At 33.6% G+C, this 16337-nt stretch overlaps 6 protein-coding genes and 1 long non-coding RNA gene across 8 annotated transcripts in view; 3 read left to right on the forward strand and 4 right to left on the reverse strand.

The window, feature by feature from the left end:
• Positions 1-1535, forward strand: part of nudC (nuclear distribution C, dynein complex regulator) — a 33499-nt gene extending 31964 nt beyond the window's left edge. The window contains exons 5-6 of the mRNA XM_081979083.1: positions 1104-1306; positions 1361-1535. Coding sequence (XP_081835209.1) covers positions 1104-1306; positions 1361-1412 — 255 coding nt within the window. The 3' untranslated portion in view covers positions 1413-1535. The remainder of the gene's footprint in view (positions 1-1103; positions 1307-1360) is intronic.
• On the reverse strand, positions 1496-3794 carry LOC145728670 (protein odr-4 homolog). The gene is made up of 4 exons (XM_081979082.1): positions 3599-3794; positions 2637-3537; positions 1828-2010; positions 1496-1769 (listed from the first exon to the last, which is right to left on the reverse strand). Exons 1-4 carry the CDS (start codon positions 3692-3694, stop codon positions 1603-1605), a joined length of 1347 nt encoding a protein of 448 aa, XP_081835208.1. The 5' UTR covers positions 3695-3794; the 3' UTR covers positions 1496-1602.
• A 505-nt stretch (positions 3795-4299) lies between these two features.
• On the reverse strand, positions 4300-6250 carry LOC145728667 (uncharacterized). Its single transcript, XM_081979079.1, has one exon. It carries the CDS (start codon positions 5973-5975, stop codon positions 4320-4322), a length of 1656 nt encoding a protein of 551 aa, XP_081835205.1. The 5' UTR covers positions 5976-6250; the 3' UTR covers positions 4300-4319.
• A 216-nt stretch (positions 6251-6466) lies between these two features.
• On the reverse strand, positions 6467-10156 carry LOC145728674 (uncharacterized). The gene is made up of 6 exons (XM_081979087.1): positions 10022-10156; positions 9845-9969; positions 8918-9080; positions 7774-7895; positions 7596-7721; positions 6467-6699 (listed from the first exon to the last, which is right to left on the reverse strand). Exons 1-6 carry the CDS (start codon positions 10143-10145, stop codon positions 6559-6561), a joined length of 801 nt encoding a protein of 266 aa, XP_081835213.1. The 5' UTR covers positions 10146-10156; the 3' UTR covers positions 6467-6558.
• On the forward strand, positions 8619-14082 carry LOC145728669 (uncharacterized). 2 transcript variants are annotated; one of them, XM_081979080.1, is made up of 6 exons: positions 8619-8760; positions 10397-10616; positions 10674-10942; positions 12473-12671; positions 12851-12914; positions 13099-14082. In XM_081979080.1, the coding sequence occupies exons 2-6, from the start codon at positions 10429-10431 to the stop codon at positions 13774-13776; spliced, it is 1398 nt and encodes a 465-aa protein (XP_081835206.1). In that variant the 5' UTR covers positions 8619-8760; positions 10397-10428; the 3' UTR covers positions 13777-14082. The 2 variants fall into 2 exon arrangements, with proteins under 2 accessions (XP_081835206.1, XP_081835207.1); XM_081979081.1 differs by having other exon boundaries at positions 10424-10616.
• Positions 13976-16061, reverse strand: LOC145728672 (alpha-aspartyl dipeptidase). The gene is made up of 5 exons (XM_081979085.1): positions 15659-16061; positions 15506-15597; positions 14770-14955; positions 14433-14718; positions 13976-14182 (listed from the first exon to the last, which is right to left on the reverse strand). Exons 1-5 carry the CDS (start codon positions 15754-15756, stop codon positions 14113-14115), a joined length of 732 nt encoding a protein of 243 aa, XP_081835211.1. The 5' UTR covers positions 15757-16061; the 3' UTR covers positions 13976-14112.
• On the forward strand, positions 14949-15885 carry LOC145728675 (uncharacterized). Its single transcript, XR_014178136.1, has 2 exons — positions 14949-15414; positions 15473-15885. It is a non-coding gene; the product is annotated as an uncharacterized LOC145728675 (long non-coding RNA).
• Positions 16062-16337: the final 276 nt, after the last annotated feature.

Raw genomic sequence — 16337 nt, forward strand, 5'->3', positions numbered from 1 at the left:
TCCAAAGTTGAGAAAAATGTTCTAAAACCTATTGGAATTACATGGAAAAACTAAATAACAACTTGTAAACCAAAGCTGCAACGACCACTTTCCACTTATTTTTGAATTCTATATGCCCTCTAAATTTGTAACACTCAGTATACAACTTTATGGAGTTTACTTTGACTGGATAGTAGTATAATATGAAACCTTGCAGCAACTAGAAAACTTCAAAATTGTGTTGAAAAGTAGGAAACATAATATGTTGGTAATTTTAGACATATAGATTTGAAATAGTTTTAACAAATATTAATTACACATTATAAGCAATGCTCTATTGTTAACTTTAGTCTTGAGTTTCAGATGTTTTATATTTCTTACTTTGTAAAAATTCCACCAACCTTAAAACATATTTTAATACAAAAATATCTAATTAAATTCAGTAGCCATTTTTACTGGTTAAAACTGAAGTATTATAGTAAAAGCAACTTTTTGTTGAATTTTACTACTTACTACTGCACCAAAAATCAACATCCAAAATTTCCATGAACACTATAAAGTTTTATTAATTGTCATTGTCGGTAGTTAAAGCTTAAAAATATTACAAGAACAACACATTATGAAACACATTTTTATGATGTACTCATAATACTGTGTAATTAGGTTTAATACATGTTGGCAATAATATATTAACTAGTAACTGTTGTTTTTAATATTTCACTTTTAATTAGAAGTTATCATACCGTGTAAAAGTAAATTAATTATTGCGTAACTCAGGTAAGCAGCAACTTGATTCTTCAAATATAAATAAATAATACTAAATGTACCCGTAATTTTAACAGTAAAGTATATCTAGAGTAGCAAATCTCAATCGCTTTCCCTTTCACACTGAATGTCAAAAATGAAGAAATGTTGTATATCAGAGAAAAGAGATTTGCGTAGATTATATGGTTAAATAATTTTTATCATCAAAAATCAATTTAGACTGAAACTGTAGAAAGTGACTAGTTTCTTCACTTTTGTTCCTAAAAGTAACACACAGGACACTCAGTGAGGTTTGGTAAAGCTTATTGTGTATAAGAAACTATTCAATCAATTTTTGATTATTGCAGTTTTATTTTTAGATTAATAAAATGAACTGGTGGAGTAAATTAGTGAATTCCGATCCGGAAATAAGCACCAGAAAGATTAATCCGGAGCCATCCAAACTAAGCGATTTGGACGGGGAAACCCGAGGACTTGTAGAGAAAATGATGTATGATCAAAGGCAAAAAGAAATGGGCCTTCCTACTAGCGATGAGCAGAAGAAACAAGATGTCATTAAAAAGTATGTACTGGGCTACTCAGGACTGATAAACCATATAAAACATTTTTTTTTTAGGTTTATGGAACAACATCCTGAAATGGATTTCTCAAAATGTAAATTTAGTTAAACAGTTTTCTTTTTGAATCTGTCATTCAGCTGCTATAACTATTTGATTACCAAGCTTTATATCCATTCAATTACCAGCATTAATAATTGTAAAAATAAACTTTTTATTTATTTTATAAAACAATATGATTTTTATTTATAGTCCTACAGAGCAACAAATGTATAAAATCCCATTAACCAATCAAAGAATATCAAATAAGTATACGAACAGTGTGATAAATTAGTGAAAGTATAAGCACAAAAACTAGACCCACAACACCATACAGTAAAACGTTTTTAGAATTAGAAGAAATTGTAGTAGTGGCCTCATCAGTTTCAGGTTCTGTCAGAGCAGATTCTTTGTAGTACTGTGATATATCTGTAAAACATTTTCATCATGTCTTATCAAATCAATGTTGTAATAAACTATTGCTCACCGGCTTGGCCTTCAATAGCTAATAAATCCAATGCGCCGTCAGTCTTTACGTCCAATAGCTCTTTGAGAGACGTTTTGGAGTCTTCCAAGCCCTCACCAGGGAACAAATAGTCTGAAATGCTTGCAGAACTCTCAGGTAATTGGATTATTACTCTTCGCGGTGGTTCATGAACACTGTTTATGTCTGTAAATAATGGTCTCTGTTGCATTAATTATGTTACCAACATTTAATGTTTTTTTGTAGGAGTTTCCGTACTCTTAATTAGTAATGAAAAGTCCGATTTTATGTATAGAAAGTTTGTGGTAACATACAACTTTAATTAATTACACACGCAAGATTTTGTGTTGTTATAATTTTAAAAAATAATTTATAGACTCTTAACAGAGTTAGCATTACAAGCCCAATACTTAATACTTCCAACTATTTGTGACCATGTCAACTTCACAATAAACAGACTTGGTTTCTAGTGGCACCACACAGTTCCCTGAAATTTAGCAACAATGAGTGTCTAGCCTGATTTTACATGGAATAACCATATTCAATAGCAAAAACAAAAGTGAAAATATATGTGGTAGACTTCAGGATGTCAAGGTTTGAGTTCTAGTGATCTTTTACCATTATTTTGTCCTCCAAATTAAGAGATATAATTTTACAATTTTGTGGCTTCAAGTCTCAGAAAATTTCCATTAAAAAGGTGTTTTAGCAATCAAACTGAATTTGTCACAATTTATCTGGAGAATGGTTTTACACATTTTTTTTAGTAAACAGATGTGATTGCAAAACTGAAATTAAAATAACAAAGATCTTACCTTCTCCTAATTCCTCTTCAGTAAGAGAATCCCAATGCATTTCCATTCTTGTACTTAAACTTCTCATTATATCCTCTTTAACAGCATTAACAGCTTCACCAAAAGTCTCTTTTGAGTTCAGCCATAGCTTGCTAATGACTTCACCTACAATTCTGATTTCACCACCAACTGATTGACACTCAATTTGCTTGCTACTAGGTGGCAACACACATTTCTCAAAAATACTAACTGAAATTGGCTTATTGCCTTCAGTAGACTCAGTTTTGCTAGAGGAGCCTCTTTTTTTCTTTTTACCTAAATTCTCTAGCTTTTCATCCAAATCTTTCAATTCATTATCAAAAAGAATCACACCTGTTTCTAGCTTATTTTCGATTCTATCTAAAATTACTTTAATGTGTTTCTTTAGTTGTCCTACAGTGTCTTTTTCTTTTAAGTAGTAAGCCTCATCAATCAGGTAAACACAGTCAAAATGAATAAACTTAGCAGCTCTTTGCACAAATTTAAAGTCTACAGGTTGAACATTTGATGTTACAACATCATAAGTTTTAGCTGAATATTTTTGAGTTTTAGGTAAGTAATGGAAAACTAATTTCTCATTATCTGCACTTCCTGAAAGGTATTCTCTGGTTGACAAAGTTTTATTAACTGTATTCAGGAGAGACTTGACTTTAGAACTGAAAGGACTAAAAATGTCTTCATCTGAAACCACAAATAACCCCAAAACATAGGCGCCACCGGGAAGCATTTTTGTGCTTTCTTTTGCATGATCTGCAACCCAGTTTTCATTGATATCTTGAATCCTGCTCAAGTTTTTAATGCTTTCTTCAGTCTTTTTTTCTTCTTCAGACTGGTAAGGTGGGGTCTTAGCAAAGTGAATCACTTGGTATTTCTGACTACTTAACTGTACAAAATCCAAATGCACACAGTAAAAAATAGGTAAAAAGTATACCAAAACAACTTACCTGTCCTAATAACAAACCTACAGCACATTTGAAATCATTGCAAATATCGGAGATATACTTCAAATGAGAATCCTCAGCCTCGGCTTGCCTCACCATTATATATTTTTATTAGAAAAATCAATTTTTTTTCTGTTGAAAACAAGAAACTGGAAAATATTGCAATTTTAGTTACTGTCAACTGAAACAGCTGTTTGCTAAAAACAACACGTTGAAAAGAAGGTTGAAGTTTGGATGTCATTGAGACTGTCAAATGTGAGTTGTCAATTTAGGGCTGGGCAGTTATTAACGATATAAAACTCGATTATGCAATGCAACTAGCGCGTGAAAGTGATCAACTGATCATGGGCGGCAGTTTACTTTACGCTCAAATCAAGCACAGAAGTTTTGTTAAAATCGGTTTAGTGTAGAAAATAAAATAACTAGTTCAGCCTTTAGATTTTACTACAGATTTTATGTTAATCTTTTTCAAAATAATACTAAGAAGTAAAATAGATTTTACTGCCTCATATCAGGATATATTATTTAATTTACTTAAATTATTACTTGAATTGTTTTTAAGTGTGAAGATTGCATTAGGATTTTTTACTAAAATTCCTTAAAGTTGAAGAAAAACATAAAATGTAGTTTGTTGGTGTAAGTGCATTCCAGAAGTATTAAACAATTTGAACATAATTTAAGGTTTTAAAATTGACACACAAAAACACTTTAATTATCACCTTTATTATGTTCTATTTGTACAATGGTTTGATAAATTTTGTAACTTAATCATTAACATATTTTCCTCATCCTCAACAAATAAATCTTTATACTTTTTAACTTGTTGCATCTGGTGAGTCTTTGGTTCTAAATGTGTCCTTTGGTGAGTTTTTAAAGACGAACTTTGACGGAAAAGTTGGCCACATTGTTCACATTTGTAAGGCTTTTCTCCAGTGTGTATTCTTTTATGTGAATTAAGATCATTGGATTGCGTAAACGCTTTTTTGCATATGTCGCAAGTGTATGGCTTTTCTCCAGTATGAATCCTTCTATGTCTAATCAGGATTCCTGATCTTGAGAATTTCATTTGGCAAAATTCACATTTGTAAGGTTTTTCACCAGAGTGGATCCTTTTATGTTTAACTAATGAAGATGAGGTGGTGAATCCTGTTCCACAAGCATCACATATAAATGGCTTGGCACCTGTGTGTTTCCTGTAATGGGCTTGCAATTCACCTTTACTGACAAAACCCTGACCACATATGGTGCAAATGTGTGATTTGATTCCACTGTGGCGTATTTGATGTTGGCGCAAATTACCTAATTGGTTGAAACCTTTTCCACATGTTGAACATAAAAACGGCTTTTCACCACTGTGGGTTCTCATATGATCTTTTAGATTGGAAATTTGTTTAAAAGTTTTTGAACACTGTGAGCAAATGTGTCTTTTTTCATTGGCACTTTCACTCTCATTAAGATCTGATTTGACTAAAGATTTAAGTTTAGATAAATGTAATCTAAGAGATCTCTTGTTTTTAAACAGTTTGTTACAATGTCCACAGTGTTGCCCTAGTTCATGATTAAACTTGGAACTATCCTTATTTACATCAGTAGACCCAAAATTTAAGTTGTTGCTACTTTCAGATACTGTACATTCAACAAAGTTATTCAAGCAAGGTTTGTCTCTCTCTATTTGGAAATGTTTCTTTTCAAGATGTTTTTGAAAATCATCTACATTTTTTACTTCTTCATTGCAAAAGCTGCACAAATAGTAACTACCCTGATCTGACTTTAATTTTCTCAAATGTTCAGTAAGATGATTTTCAAATACACATGAATCTGATGTTTCAAAACTACATACAAAACAACACAGTTTTAAAGTATCAAGTTCATTTTCTAACTGTCTATCAGTAAGTAAATCTGAGGTTTCTGTACTTGTACCTGCACTTATAACTTTAAGCTCTTCACTATTATTGGTAACTAAACTATCACTTTTATCACATACATCACTGGCATCAACATCTTTTTCAAGTTTTATACTTGCAGTTGCTTCATTGCTTTTAATTGGGAGTTTTTCTTCTCCCTTGTCCACCTTTATTGAAACGTTGTTTTCAATAACTAATCTTTTAGTATCATTTTTAAGTTTTCTTCTTAGAATTTTATCACTTTCTTCACATTGGATTTTTAAGTGGTATGCCTGCACAATTAATTGAGCACATGTCAAGCAAACCGACTCTGGTAAACCATCATGGAAACCAATTCTCACTTTAGCAATAGAACATATCATGTCACAGTAAGGCAATGTGCTCGGCAATGTGTTATCATCTTTCAATTGAACACAACTGAACAGGGTTTTGAGTTCCACATTTTCTGCTAAACACACTCTGCATACTACATCCATTGTTGGCAATTGAAAGTGGATATGTTTATAATTAAACTAATAGCGGTTTTTATGCAATTTTTGTCTCCTAAAGGGATGCTAGCCAATCCATTTATTGATTTTGCTGATATTCTTGGCTTTTAAGCTCTTGACTAATCTGTATCTTTGGTCACTTTAGATTGCATTTTAGTCGTTTTTTTTTCATTGAATTTTGTTTTGGTAAGTATTATTTTATTTTGATGCATTATTTTTGTAATGAAATGAACATGAACCATAACCTAACATAATACAAAATACAAAAGTCAAAAATTATGTGAAGTTTGACATGTAAAGATCATTTGACATTTTCCAGAATTCTATACATATCAATGAACATATAAGCTGATAGATAGGTCATAGAGCGTTGGTTTGAATGTTTGGATTTTAATTTCATAATTCACACAGAAACAAGATTAAACATAATTGATAAATCGCTCATCATAAAAGGTATTGGGTACAAAGTCAAAAAACTATTATTGTCAGGCATTTGAAACCTCATTTATTTCTTTTTGACCATATTATTTTTTATTTTACATCAAACATCCGAAAAGGTTTTTGTTGGTTCTCACTGTATATTAGATCTTAAAAAATGCCCTGAAAGAGGACCCTCATCAGTGTAACCAGCTATTTCTTGAGGTATAATTGCGCTCTCTTCCACACCGGTGCACGGTCGACACATGCATTCTAAAGGCGCTTTTGTTGTAACCTAAAAAAGAACGTGGCTAATCAAATTCTGAATATTCCCGTAGCCAGAAGAAATATTAAAAGCAAAGTTATTTCCAAAATCTTCTAGAGAAAACTCGACACACACGCGTATTTTGAAAATGTAATACTAATTTTCAAACGAAAAATTTGCGAGACATTTTGAAAAATGTATGCGTCCGTTCGTTTATTTTAGTCTTTACTAGAGTGTTTACAATATTTGTCTCATTTTAATTCATTCCTATAAAACAAGATGACCTATGTTACTACATCTTAATATCCAAGTTAATACTTCCGCCAAAATACGCAATACGCAAATTTTAAACTTTGATTTCTACTAAGTGCGGCATGTTTTCGAAAATGCTTATTAAGGTCGCATTCGAGTTGATACTCCATGGAGCGTAGCACGCACTATGGAGTGTACAGTGCAGGGCCAAAGACATTTGCAGGGCAGCTTTGACGTCACGATGACGTATTTAACAGTTGTTCAAGATATATTTGTATTGGTACCTTACGTCATCGTGACGTCAGGTTCGCTCTGTAGGCTCCATCGAGCGTCAAAACGAATGTGGCCGAGTTACTCCAATCACACATGGAATGGCATTTGACAGATCAATAGTTTGACATACTTATGAATGTCACTAATGTCAGTGACACCTAATGATTTATTTTTTAGTTCTGCTCCTTTAGTGGTTTTGTGATTGTGATTGTAATTATTTTATAATTTCAGCATTTTTTGTGTATCAAATGCGTTAAATTCTTGAAGTAAACAAATGGTAAGTACCAGATAATTATTATGAAATATTTTTCGATTAAAATAAAAGCCTTAAACATATTTTTTACCTGCCTTCTTGTGTCTATCATAAGACACCTTGTTTACTTGAAAAAAATCCTACAAACCTTCATAAATTTACGATCTCCCGGTTTCGCTTTAGGACAGAACAGTGAAACTGAAGCTTCTCTTTCACCAGACTCCTGGCAGCACATACAAGATCTTTCCATCTGCCAAATTTTACTTCCAGATACCTAATAAAATTTACCATTCTCAATACTATCCAATGAACATGAACAGATTTACCTGAATATAAGAGGCACATCGTCCCGTACAAGCAAAGCTGGGAATAGGCTTTGGTACACAACCTGGGTATTGTAAAACATGTATCACAGGAGTCACTTGACATTCATCTGTTGTACTTGCAGCTTCTGCAGTTATTTTTCTGTCAGACTTTATGCACATACTTGTTAGAATCATCAGTAATATGATGTGTGGACATAATGCTGACAATACTAAAATTATTAGTAGTAAATATTGTACTTTTTGGCAATGTAAATTAATGTTACCTAGTCTGCAAAATTTCACTACAACTACCATTCTTCATCAAGTCACACACAACACTGGACCTCTATGAAACCTTTATCCTCTTTATAAAACAGCTCAAATGTGTTTTTGGTGTATTTATGAAGACAGCATGTTTGTTGTTTTTTTCTACAAAAATTTATATGGCAATTCCATGTCACTGAAGTGGTCATTATTGATTTTGATGGCACCCTGCTGTTCATTGCTGTTAACCACCCTTTGGGGACAGTTTTAAACCCTTTTATGTTAACATTTTTCTACACTCATAGCATTTATTATATTAATACTTTGTTTCAGATTTTAAAATGTCCAGTTCATTGCAATGCCACCAAAAAAACAGTTTTCCAACAAGAAGAAACCTACTGTAAAGTTGAATTCCAGTGAAGCTCTCACAATTAGTGAGTTAAAACTAAAATTGCGTGGTTTGAAAAAGCAGAGTGTTACATTGGATAAGGAAATTTCTCATTTAAAATCTTTAGGTAATTTAGGACAATTAAGTAGAAAAGTAAGTTTCAAACTGTAATTTATTACAACAATAGGGATTACTGAAAATTTGCAACCTGAAATGCAAGCTTTGCATGAGTACAATGATGTCAAAGATGCTACACAACTGGTTTTAGGGTATCTAGCTGATGTGGAAAATTGTACTGTAACTGATTTGCACAAGAGGTTCAACCTGCCTTTAGAGTAATTTTTATTAATTTTTGGGTAAGTCTAATAAATAATACATATTAATTGTTTTTTTATCAATTTATATTTTTATTCAATTCTTATTTGCCACTATAATCAGTATACAATATTATAAATATATTAAAAATAAAACGTGGTAAAAATTATAGGCATATCAAACTATGATCCTATCGACTAAAATCTCCACATTTATAACATTTGCATTCTGACGGTTCTCTCAGCTTCACATCCATTGAATTTTCACCTTCACCAGTGAGTCTCATTCCATCAGGGTCGTAGCAGTGAGTTAAAGTGATGATCCTTTCTCTTAGGTAGCTCTCGCGGCAGCAGTAGCATTCCTTTAAAAAGAAAACAATATCATCATTCAGTTTAATATAACAATTATTAAATAAATGTACAAGGTTTATTTTCCATGAAAATACAGTTGTGTTTGTAACAAAGAGCAGTTTTGCTAACTTTATGTAGCTTAAATCTTTAATATTTCAATGATACCAGACATCCATCTGTCTAATTGATTATTAGTGTGTTTTAACTAACTATTGGTTACAGTATTTCATTATGTAGGAAATAATAGTAGTGTTTTCCATTTTTGAAACAATGAAGGTAAATAAACATTTGGAATCAACAGTATGTGACTGCTTGGCTATTTCAATTACATTTATTCAATGTACGAAACAAATGAGACACATTTTAAGCTGTTACAAAGTTGAAGAAACTGACAAAAAGCAGATCAAGAATGGTCTATCAAAGTCTACTGTTTTACCGATTTTTTTGTTATATTTTGACAACACCCTGTAGCAGATAGTAAAGCATTTGTAGGCAAACATGTACAGGACAAAAATCTTTATTTTGTCGTCTGTCAGTGCTCCCTTTGTCAGTATATTTATTGGAATGTTTCTGTATGATGTTTAAGTGGATTATCTAAAGTTTTACTGGTCTCAATTTCAATTTAAGGGTACCTGTAGATGAGCGCAAATAGTTGTAATTTGTCAATCAAAACAAATTAAAGAAAACATACTATTTTCTACTCTTATCACTTAAACAGCCATTATCTGAAAAACATTTTTGAAAATAATCTAAAAAAAATAGTGTAAACATCTACCTTTAAAAATCCTGTTGGTGTGATAACTGAAGGTTGGACTTGACTTTTACAAGATCCTTCACATTTGTTCACAGAAACTTCACTATTACATGTCCTTTGCAGTCGTCCTAACTCATCAAATTCCTCTACAACAACATGTATTTACCATTGCTCTGGTTAGAGTTGTTTCAACCTTACCTTTAGTGATGTGTATTTCCGATGGTAATGTTTCACATGTTTCTTCTGTGATCTCATTCACACAATACACATAGGAAACTAGTAATGTTGCCATGAAAATTATTATATCTTTGTTAGTCTGCATGTTTTTGAAATCAAAAGTTTTCAACTATAATGTAGAGAAAAATTTAAATCATGTTGCAAACACAACTGAATCTGATTCTAATGGATGTTTTACGATAGTTCTGGCTTTTATATGGCGCTGTTAAGGTCTCTCACCCCCTGCTGGTGTTATAACAGCCCCTGCTGCCAGCTACATATTTAGGGTTTTATGCTAAAGACCTCTAGAAATCTGAATATCAAAACTTCCTTTTTAATGTAAAATATGGGTTTTAGTTGATTTACTATTTTCCTGAAATTCAGTAAACATGTCGGACACGTCAGAGGAGACGTCTGATAGACAAAGTTCCGACAAGGACGACGGCAATGTATGTCGGGACTTTGTTCGAGGCATTTGCGACAGGAAATATTGCAAGTTCAAACACGAAAGCGAAATCCGCCCTTTAAACTTCTGTCACGACTTTCAAAACAGCATTTGTCCAAGACCTAACTGCAAGTATGTTTTTTTTGTGTTGCAAACGTTTGGGATTTTTTTAAGTTGGTATTAATGTAGGTTTATACATTGCACGCCTGATGAAGTGGAGGATTATAAGCGAAGCGGCGAAATGTCGCATCAAATTTTAGCGGAAGCTACCAGAAAAAACCAGTTGCTAGGCACACCACCTGTTTGCAACCAGTTTAAAAAGGGACTTTGCCGACGGACCCATTGCAAGTTTAGGCATGTGACAAGAGAGCAAGAGGAACAGGAAATCTTAGAGCTCATACAGATTAATAATCGGAAACAACAACCTAACTCAGGGCATGAATCTCATTCTTTAAATGGTAAGTGTTTTTGTTAATATATTGTACTGTATTTCTCATTTAGAAAGTAGAAAAATTATTGTGGTATTATCATTTAGTTGATGTTGTTTATGACATTTGATCTTACAGAAATGGAGAAATTAAACATTATTTAACAGCTTTTTCTTTAGCAGCGCTGAAAAATGCAAACCGCTCTTAAGCTTAAATAATATGAAATAATGAATTGATTACTAGTTTTCTATTTTAAATGGCAAAATAACTTTTCCAACTGTGATGAAAACACAACCTTGAGCTTTTTATTAGCCATAGCAAGGTAAATGACTGTAGAAACTGGGATACTGTCTGGGATTTGGCGTAAATAAACCTCCCTTAAAAAAATGTATAATTTTTCTGACTACTGCTGTGTATTATGCAAAAAATTCAGTATTTGCTATTAATTTCAGGTTTGTAACTTTCAAATTTGTTACAGAGTTTCAATACAAGCATTTACAAGGGTGTTCTATGTTAATTGCTCCAAATTGGACAGTTTAATCAACTGTACTTTACTTAACGATTTTTTTTTATAGTTTATTATAAAATTGGTATTTTAAAAAATTAGTATTTTACTGAATATGTAAATCGTATGTACAGTTTTCCGAGTACGGCTCTGTACTCTGCAGCAAATTCCGTTGTTATTGCTGTTAAGTGCAGGTTTACAACATCGAAATTTGTCACAAATTTTCAATACAAAGTGTCTACAGTGCCTTTCTGTGGCCACTGACCAAAATTAGGCAGTTCAACCAAATGCACCTTTCTTAACAATTTTTCTGAGTATGACCCTGTATTCTGTAGCATCTTCAGTGATTTAGCAGTTAACGGCAGGTGTATAATATCAAAATCACAAGGTATGTGATCCAAATTTGTCACAGTATTCTCAGACAAGGGTTTACAGTGTCTTTCTGTGTTTACTGATCCAAATTAAGCAGTTCAAGAACTGTACCTCCCTTAACCATATTTCTATACTTTTTCTGAGTATGGTCTTATATTCTGTAGCAAATTAAGTGTTTTTGCTGTTAAATGTAGGTTTATAACATGGAAAATTGTCACAGAATTTCAGTCCAATCGTTTACAATGCTTTTCTGGGTTGACTGACAAAAATTATCCAGTTTACCCAACTGTACTTCATTTAATGCCTTCCTTGAGAATGGGAAAAAAGTTGCCCTTTTGGAACCTTTGTTTTAAATAGGGATTGGTGTTTTTTTTTGACAATAGTAATTACACAATTATGATACAAAATTGTTTATTGTTTTGTTTGTATAGAGGTAGTTGCTGATTGCAATCCTCTGTTGAAAGGGTGGTATTGGTTTTCAGAATTTTGGTTTCACGAAAATTTTTCAAAGTTTAATGTTGCTGTTCCTTCAGCCCTAAATTATCAATTTCCACTGTAAGTTCGGAAATATTAAATTTATTACCCTGTGTATAGATAGAAACCAAAAATAGGCTGCACAATTTCGGATCACCAATTTTCAATCTACATCCTTGGAGCTGTTGTTACAATAACTTTTCGGTTAGGTACCCATCGACGAAACGGTGTTAACTACGAATGGTACCAAGACAGCGGTCTTCCATTAGTGAAACGTCGGTTGGCGGCAGCAGCTGAAGAACTGCTTAGCAGAGACTGTCACTTGGAACCGGACAGAAGTAGGGGCGTATTCAAGGGTTACTTTGCTGGGAGTCCTCCTCCAGGTGTATTAAGTAGAGTGGATGCCAGGTAATGTCATTTTCTTTCTTTAATCCCTAGACTAGCCTGTCAAAATATTTGAATGTTTTCTCAGGACATTACGTATAGTGAAACTTTAATAGCAAATTCCTGAAATGTCATGTCATGACTGTTGTTCAAATATTGCTTCAATTTATATTAATGCATGTCTAAAATTTAACTTGTTACAGAACGTTAATGCTTGAAGAAGAAAACCATTTACTTCATCAGGAAATCGCTCAGTTAAAAAAGCAGGTAAATATTATTTCTCTATAAATAAAAAACAGGTTTCAAAGAGAAGTAGAGGTCGATTATCACTCAGTGGAGTTATATGAATAGGAAAGGTAAGGAATAACACACAGTCTTCTCCACAATGCTGTGGGGTGTGTTATTCCTTACCTTTTGTAAAAACAGGTTTGTTTACGTCGGATATTGTTAGGTTCAAGATTTAACGGCAACTAACGAGTTCCTTCTCGATCAAAACGCCACATTGCGAGTATCTAGCAAACAGAACGTTCCTGCTGTGACTTTAACCAGTAACAATCAGCCGCCTCAAGTGATTCGCACTGTGACTGCTAGCGTGGCGACAGTTCCAGTCAGTTTGGCTACAGTGACTACAGGAACGGCCATGTCAGGAAATTCGGTTTCAATAACGGGCTGTCCCACTGTAAGCATAGCGTCGCCCGCTCAAATTCTCGCTCCGAGTCAGCAGATTTTGGTCACCACTAATCCTGGGCATTTGGGACTGGCAAATGCTCCTCAGCAACAGTTTGCCAATGTCACTAACGTTCCTCAACAGTCTCAGCCGCAACAATTGGCTTTGGCAGCCAATACAACTCAACAGTTAACAGTGGCGAACGTGACAAATGCTCCACAACAGCAGCAGTTGGCTTTGGCGGCCAATACGACGCAGCAATTGACGGTGGCTAATGTTCCACCACAGCAATTAACTCTAACCAATGCTAATCCCCAGTTACTTCAATCGAATTTGGCAGCCACCAATCAGATAACGGCCGCTATTAGCACATCGCAGGCCATCGCCATGTCGAATGGCAGCCAACCGTTAATGTCCTATCCAATTATGACGCAGAGTTTGAGTCACGCTTTGGCGCATTAACAGAGCGTAGTTTTCGTTTTTGGTGAAGCTGTTCGACTTTGTTGTGAGTAGCCACAAGTGTCAATTAATTCAGAAAACTTTAAAAACTGTTCAATACCGAAGGTTGTGTGTATTTAAACTATTTACGTGTCGCGTGACCCGTTTTGTTTTAGGATATTTGAGTATGAACTGTCGATGGTTAAGTACAAAAAACGCTAGCTGAGTTTTTACGATCTTTATTTATTTTTTCTTTTGAGATGGTTTTACTGTGTAGACTGTTCTCTCAAATGCTGTACATAGTTCAAAAATAAAAGTTTATGTAGAGGAGTTTGAATGATGTTCACTCCAAACCAAATGCTAACTGTCGATATCTTTCAGCAAGAAGCTTACATTGGCATTCACTTCCAGTTCAGTAGGATCTTTACCTCTGAAAAAATAATCAAGTAAGTGTAAATGCTAGAAAAAGTAACATAAAAGGTGAATGAATAAAAGTGTCAAACAACAGATGTTACCCTAGAAGTTTGTGGTTAACTGACACCTCTTGACACTTCTATGCTCCTAGACAAACCAATTTTAGTCGAAAATTTTGTATTAAGCGTGCAGAAACGCAAGAAAGTGAACGTGTGTTACTTTCTGACACTTGCTCCATAAAATTGTGATATAAATCAAAAACCTACTTGACAAATAATCTTGCACCAGAAATTCCTTTCAAAACAACATTATTCCCTTCAACAGATAATGTAGCTCCTTCGCGTAGCCCTAACACTGAGTATGAATTATCTTCTTCAAGATACTGTAATATCCTTTCTTCCCTAGTTTCCCCTTTGTGCTTGGAACTTGGGTCAGCATCTAAATAATGTGGATTGATGTTGAATGGTACTAATTTAAGAGCTTCAAAGCTTGGAGGGTAAACGATGGGCATATCATTTGTTGTGTTGATGCTTCTTGTAGCCACATTTGTACCTACAGTAAAATTCTGAAATTTTTTTTTAAGTAATTCACTTAAAAGTTTACCAGCACTGGTACCAATATATGGAATTCCATCTTGAAGAACTCTGGTTCTGATTGGTTGGATGAGTTTATGATCATATAATGTTTTTAGCAATCTAAAAGTGTTACCACCACCAATAAAAATAGCTTCAGATTTTTTAACTGCTTCAATGGGGTGCTCTTGATTGTGTATTCCCTCAACTTTGTATCCTGATGTAATAAGTGTTAATTAGAAGGAACAACAGTAAATTATGAAGAGAATAACCACTTTTAATTAAGAAGAAAAACCAGAGATACAAATAAAATGACATTTTATTGCACTGTCAAATTACGTCATTGTGACGTCACATTCGTGCTGATTGCGACGTCACATTCGCGCTGATTGTCTCATAGAAGGTGAAAACGGATGCGGCCTAAATTTGCCAAATAGGTAAAAGAGTTTGACGTCACAGTTCCTAATTTGACAGTTGGTTCAACTATGGTTTTGTTAAATTACATCATTGTGACGTCAAATTCACTCTGTTGACTCCATGAAGTGTCTGACACCTACAAAAACTAAGTTTTTTGGTTATTCCTCTCCTTTTCACCAATCAGATAATACTGCCCTAGTTGGACATGTTGGAGTGTCATGTGACAATTGTCAAATTTAAGTCTGCTTGGTCTAGAGAGGTAACTAGTAAAATGTAGTTTTAAATGCTAGTTTGCAATAATTATTGAATGTTTTTAGGTTCTAGTACTGCCTCTTAATGAAAATACATACCCCATTTTCTGAATGGCACTTCTACCTTTTTAAGATAGTCATCATGATTGCTAAGGGCATAAGGAATGAATAGCACAGTAGACACCTTATTTCTATAATATTTCTTTCTGTATACTCATTGTGTAATGTGACATTAACTACAATATGTGTTACCTGGATAGTAAGTCATTGACGTCTTGGGCTGCATATTCTAGAAATTCAAATCCATGGACCTTAGATGAGGATAATAGTAGCAACTGCCTTTTAGCCATGTCTCAGTTCTACTGGTACCAGACCCAGACTGATAAATTGTATAAAAAAACCAGAGTTATCTGAATGCCGACGAAATGTTAATTGTACTTATGATTTCAAACTGAAAATATAAATCAAATGGATCAAAATTCTGATTGAAAAGCTTTAAAGTTTTATGACATCAAATCCTTAGATAAGGCATCAGTAAAGGACATTTACTGCTTTCTAATTTCAATCACTTTAGTTAATTCAATTTATCAGTGTTTATGGAAAACAAGACAAATTATTTTGTTTTGTTTACATTTTTAATTTTGTTTGGTTATGTGTGGTTACATCGGCTTTTCGTCTCAATTTTCCAGCCTTTAATTGTCCTCACTTGGCTGAAATTACAGTGATCACATGACCGCTTTATAGGAAAACTTGTTTAGCTTCACGTGACCAACTTTCCGATATCGGGTTGTCAATATCAATACCGGCAACTCATTATACAGAATATGGTATGTTGGGTTGCCCAAACCTTAGCTGCAACCCATTATATACACAGATGTATATCTGGTTGTCAATATCAATACCGGCAACTCATTATACAGAATATTGTATG

The sequence above is a fragment of the Ips typographus genome, linkage group LG4, assembly GCF_016097725.1.
Source record: "Ips typographus isolate SLU linkage group LG4, UJ_Ityp_2.0, whole genome shotgun sequence".
Taxonomy (NCBI): domain Eukaryota; kingdom Metazoa; phylum Arthropoda; class Insecta; order Coleoptera; family Curculionidae; genus Ips; species Ips typographus.

Coding starts and splice junctions, on each gene's coding strand:
- LOC145728670 (XM_081979082.1), bottom strand. CDS start 3,694: ATGGTGAGGCAAGCCGAGGCTGAGGATTCTCATTTGAAGTATATCTCC. Junction 2,011..2,636: donor TGAAGAGGAATTAGGAGAAG/GTAAGATCTTTG, acceptor CATTATTTACAG/ACATAAACAGTGTTCATGAA. Junction 1,770..1,827: donor AGCTATTGAAGGCCAAGCCG/GTGAGCAATAGT, acceptor AATGTTTTACAG/ATATATCACAGTACTACAAA.
- LOC145728667 (XM_081979079.1), bottom strand. CDS start 5,975: ATGGATGTAGTATGCAGAGTGTGTTTAGCAGAAAATGTGGAACTCAAA.
- LOC145728674 (XM_081979087.1), bottom strand. CDS start 10,145: ATGCAGACTAACAAAGATATAATAATTTTCATGGCAACATTACTAGTT. Junction 9,970..10,021: donor GGAAATACACATCACTAAAG/GTAAGGTTGAAA, acceptor ATGTTGTTGTAG/AGGAATTTGATGAGTTAGGA. Junction 6,700..7,595: donor GAGATCGTAAATTTATGAAG/GTTTGTAGGATT, acceptor GTTCTTTTTTAG/GTTACAACAAAAGCGCCTTT.
- LOC145728669 (XM_081979080.1), top strand. CDS start 10,429: ATGTCGGACACGTCAGAGGAGACGTCTGATAGACAAAGTTCCGACAAG. Junction 10,617..10,673: donor TGTCCAAGACCTAACTGCAA/GTATGTTTTTTT, acceptor GTATTAATGTAG/GTTTATACATTGCACGCCTG. Junction 12,915..13,098: donor TCGCTCAGTTAAAAAAGCAG/GTAAATATTATT, acceptor GGATATTGTTAG/GTTCAAGATTTAACGGCAAC.
- LOC145728672 (XM_081979085.1), bottom strand. CDS start 15,756: ATGGCTAAAAGGCAGTTGCTACTATTATCCTCATCTAAGGTCCATGGA. Junction 14,956..15,505: donor AGTGCCATTCAGAAAATGGG/GTATGTATTTTC, acceptor TTATTACATCAG/GATACAAAGTTGAGGGAATA. Junction 14,183..14,432: donor GGTGCAAGATTATTTGTCAA/GTAGGTTTTTGA, acceptor TTATTTTTTCAG/AGGTAAAGATCCTACTGAAC.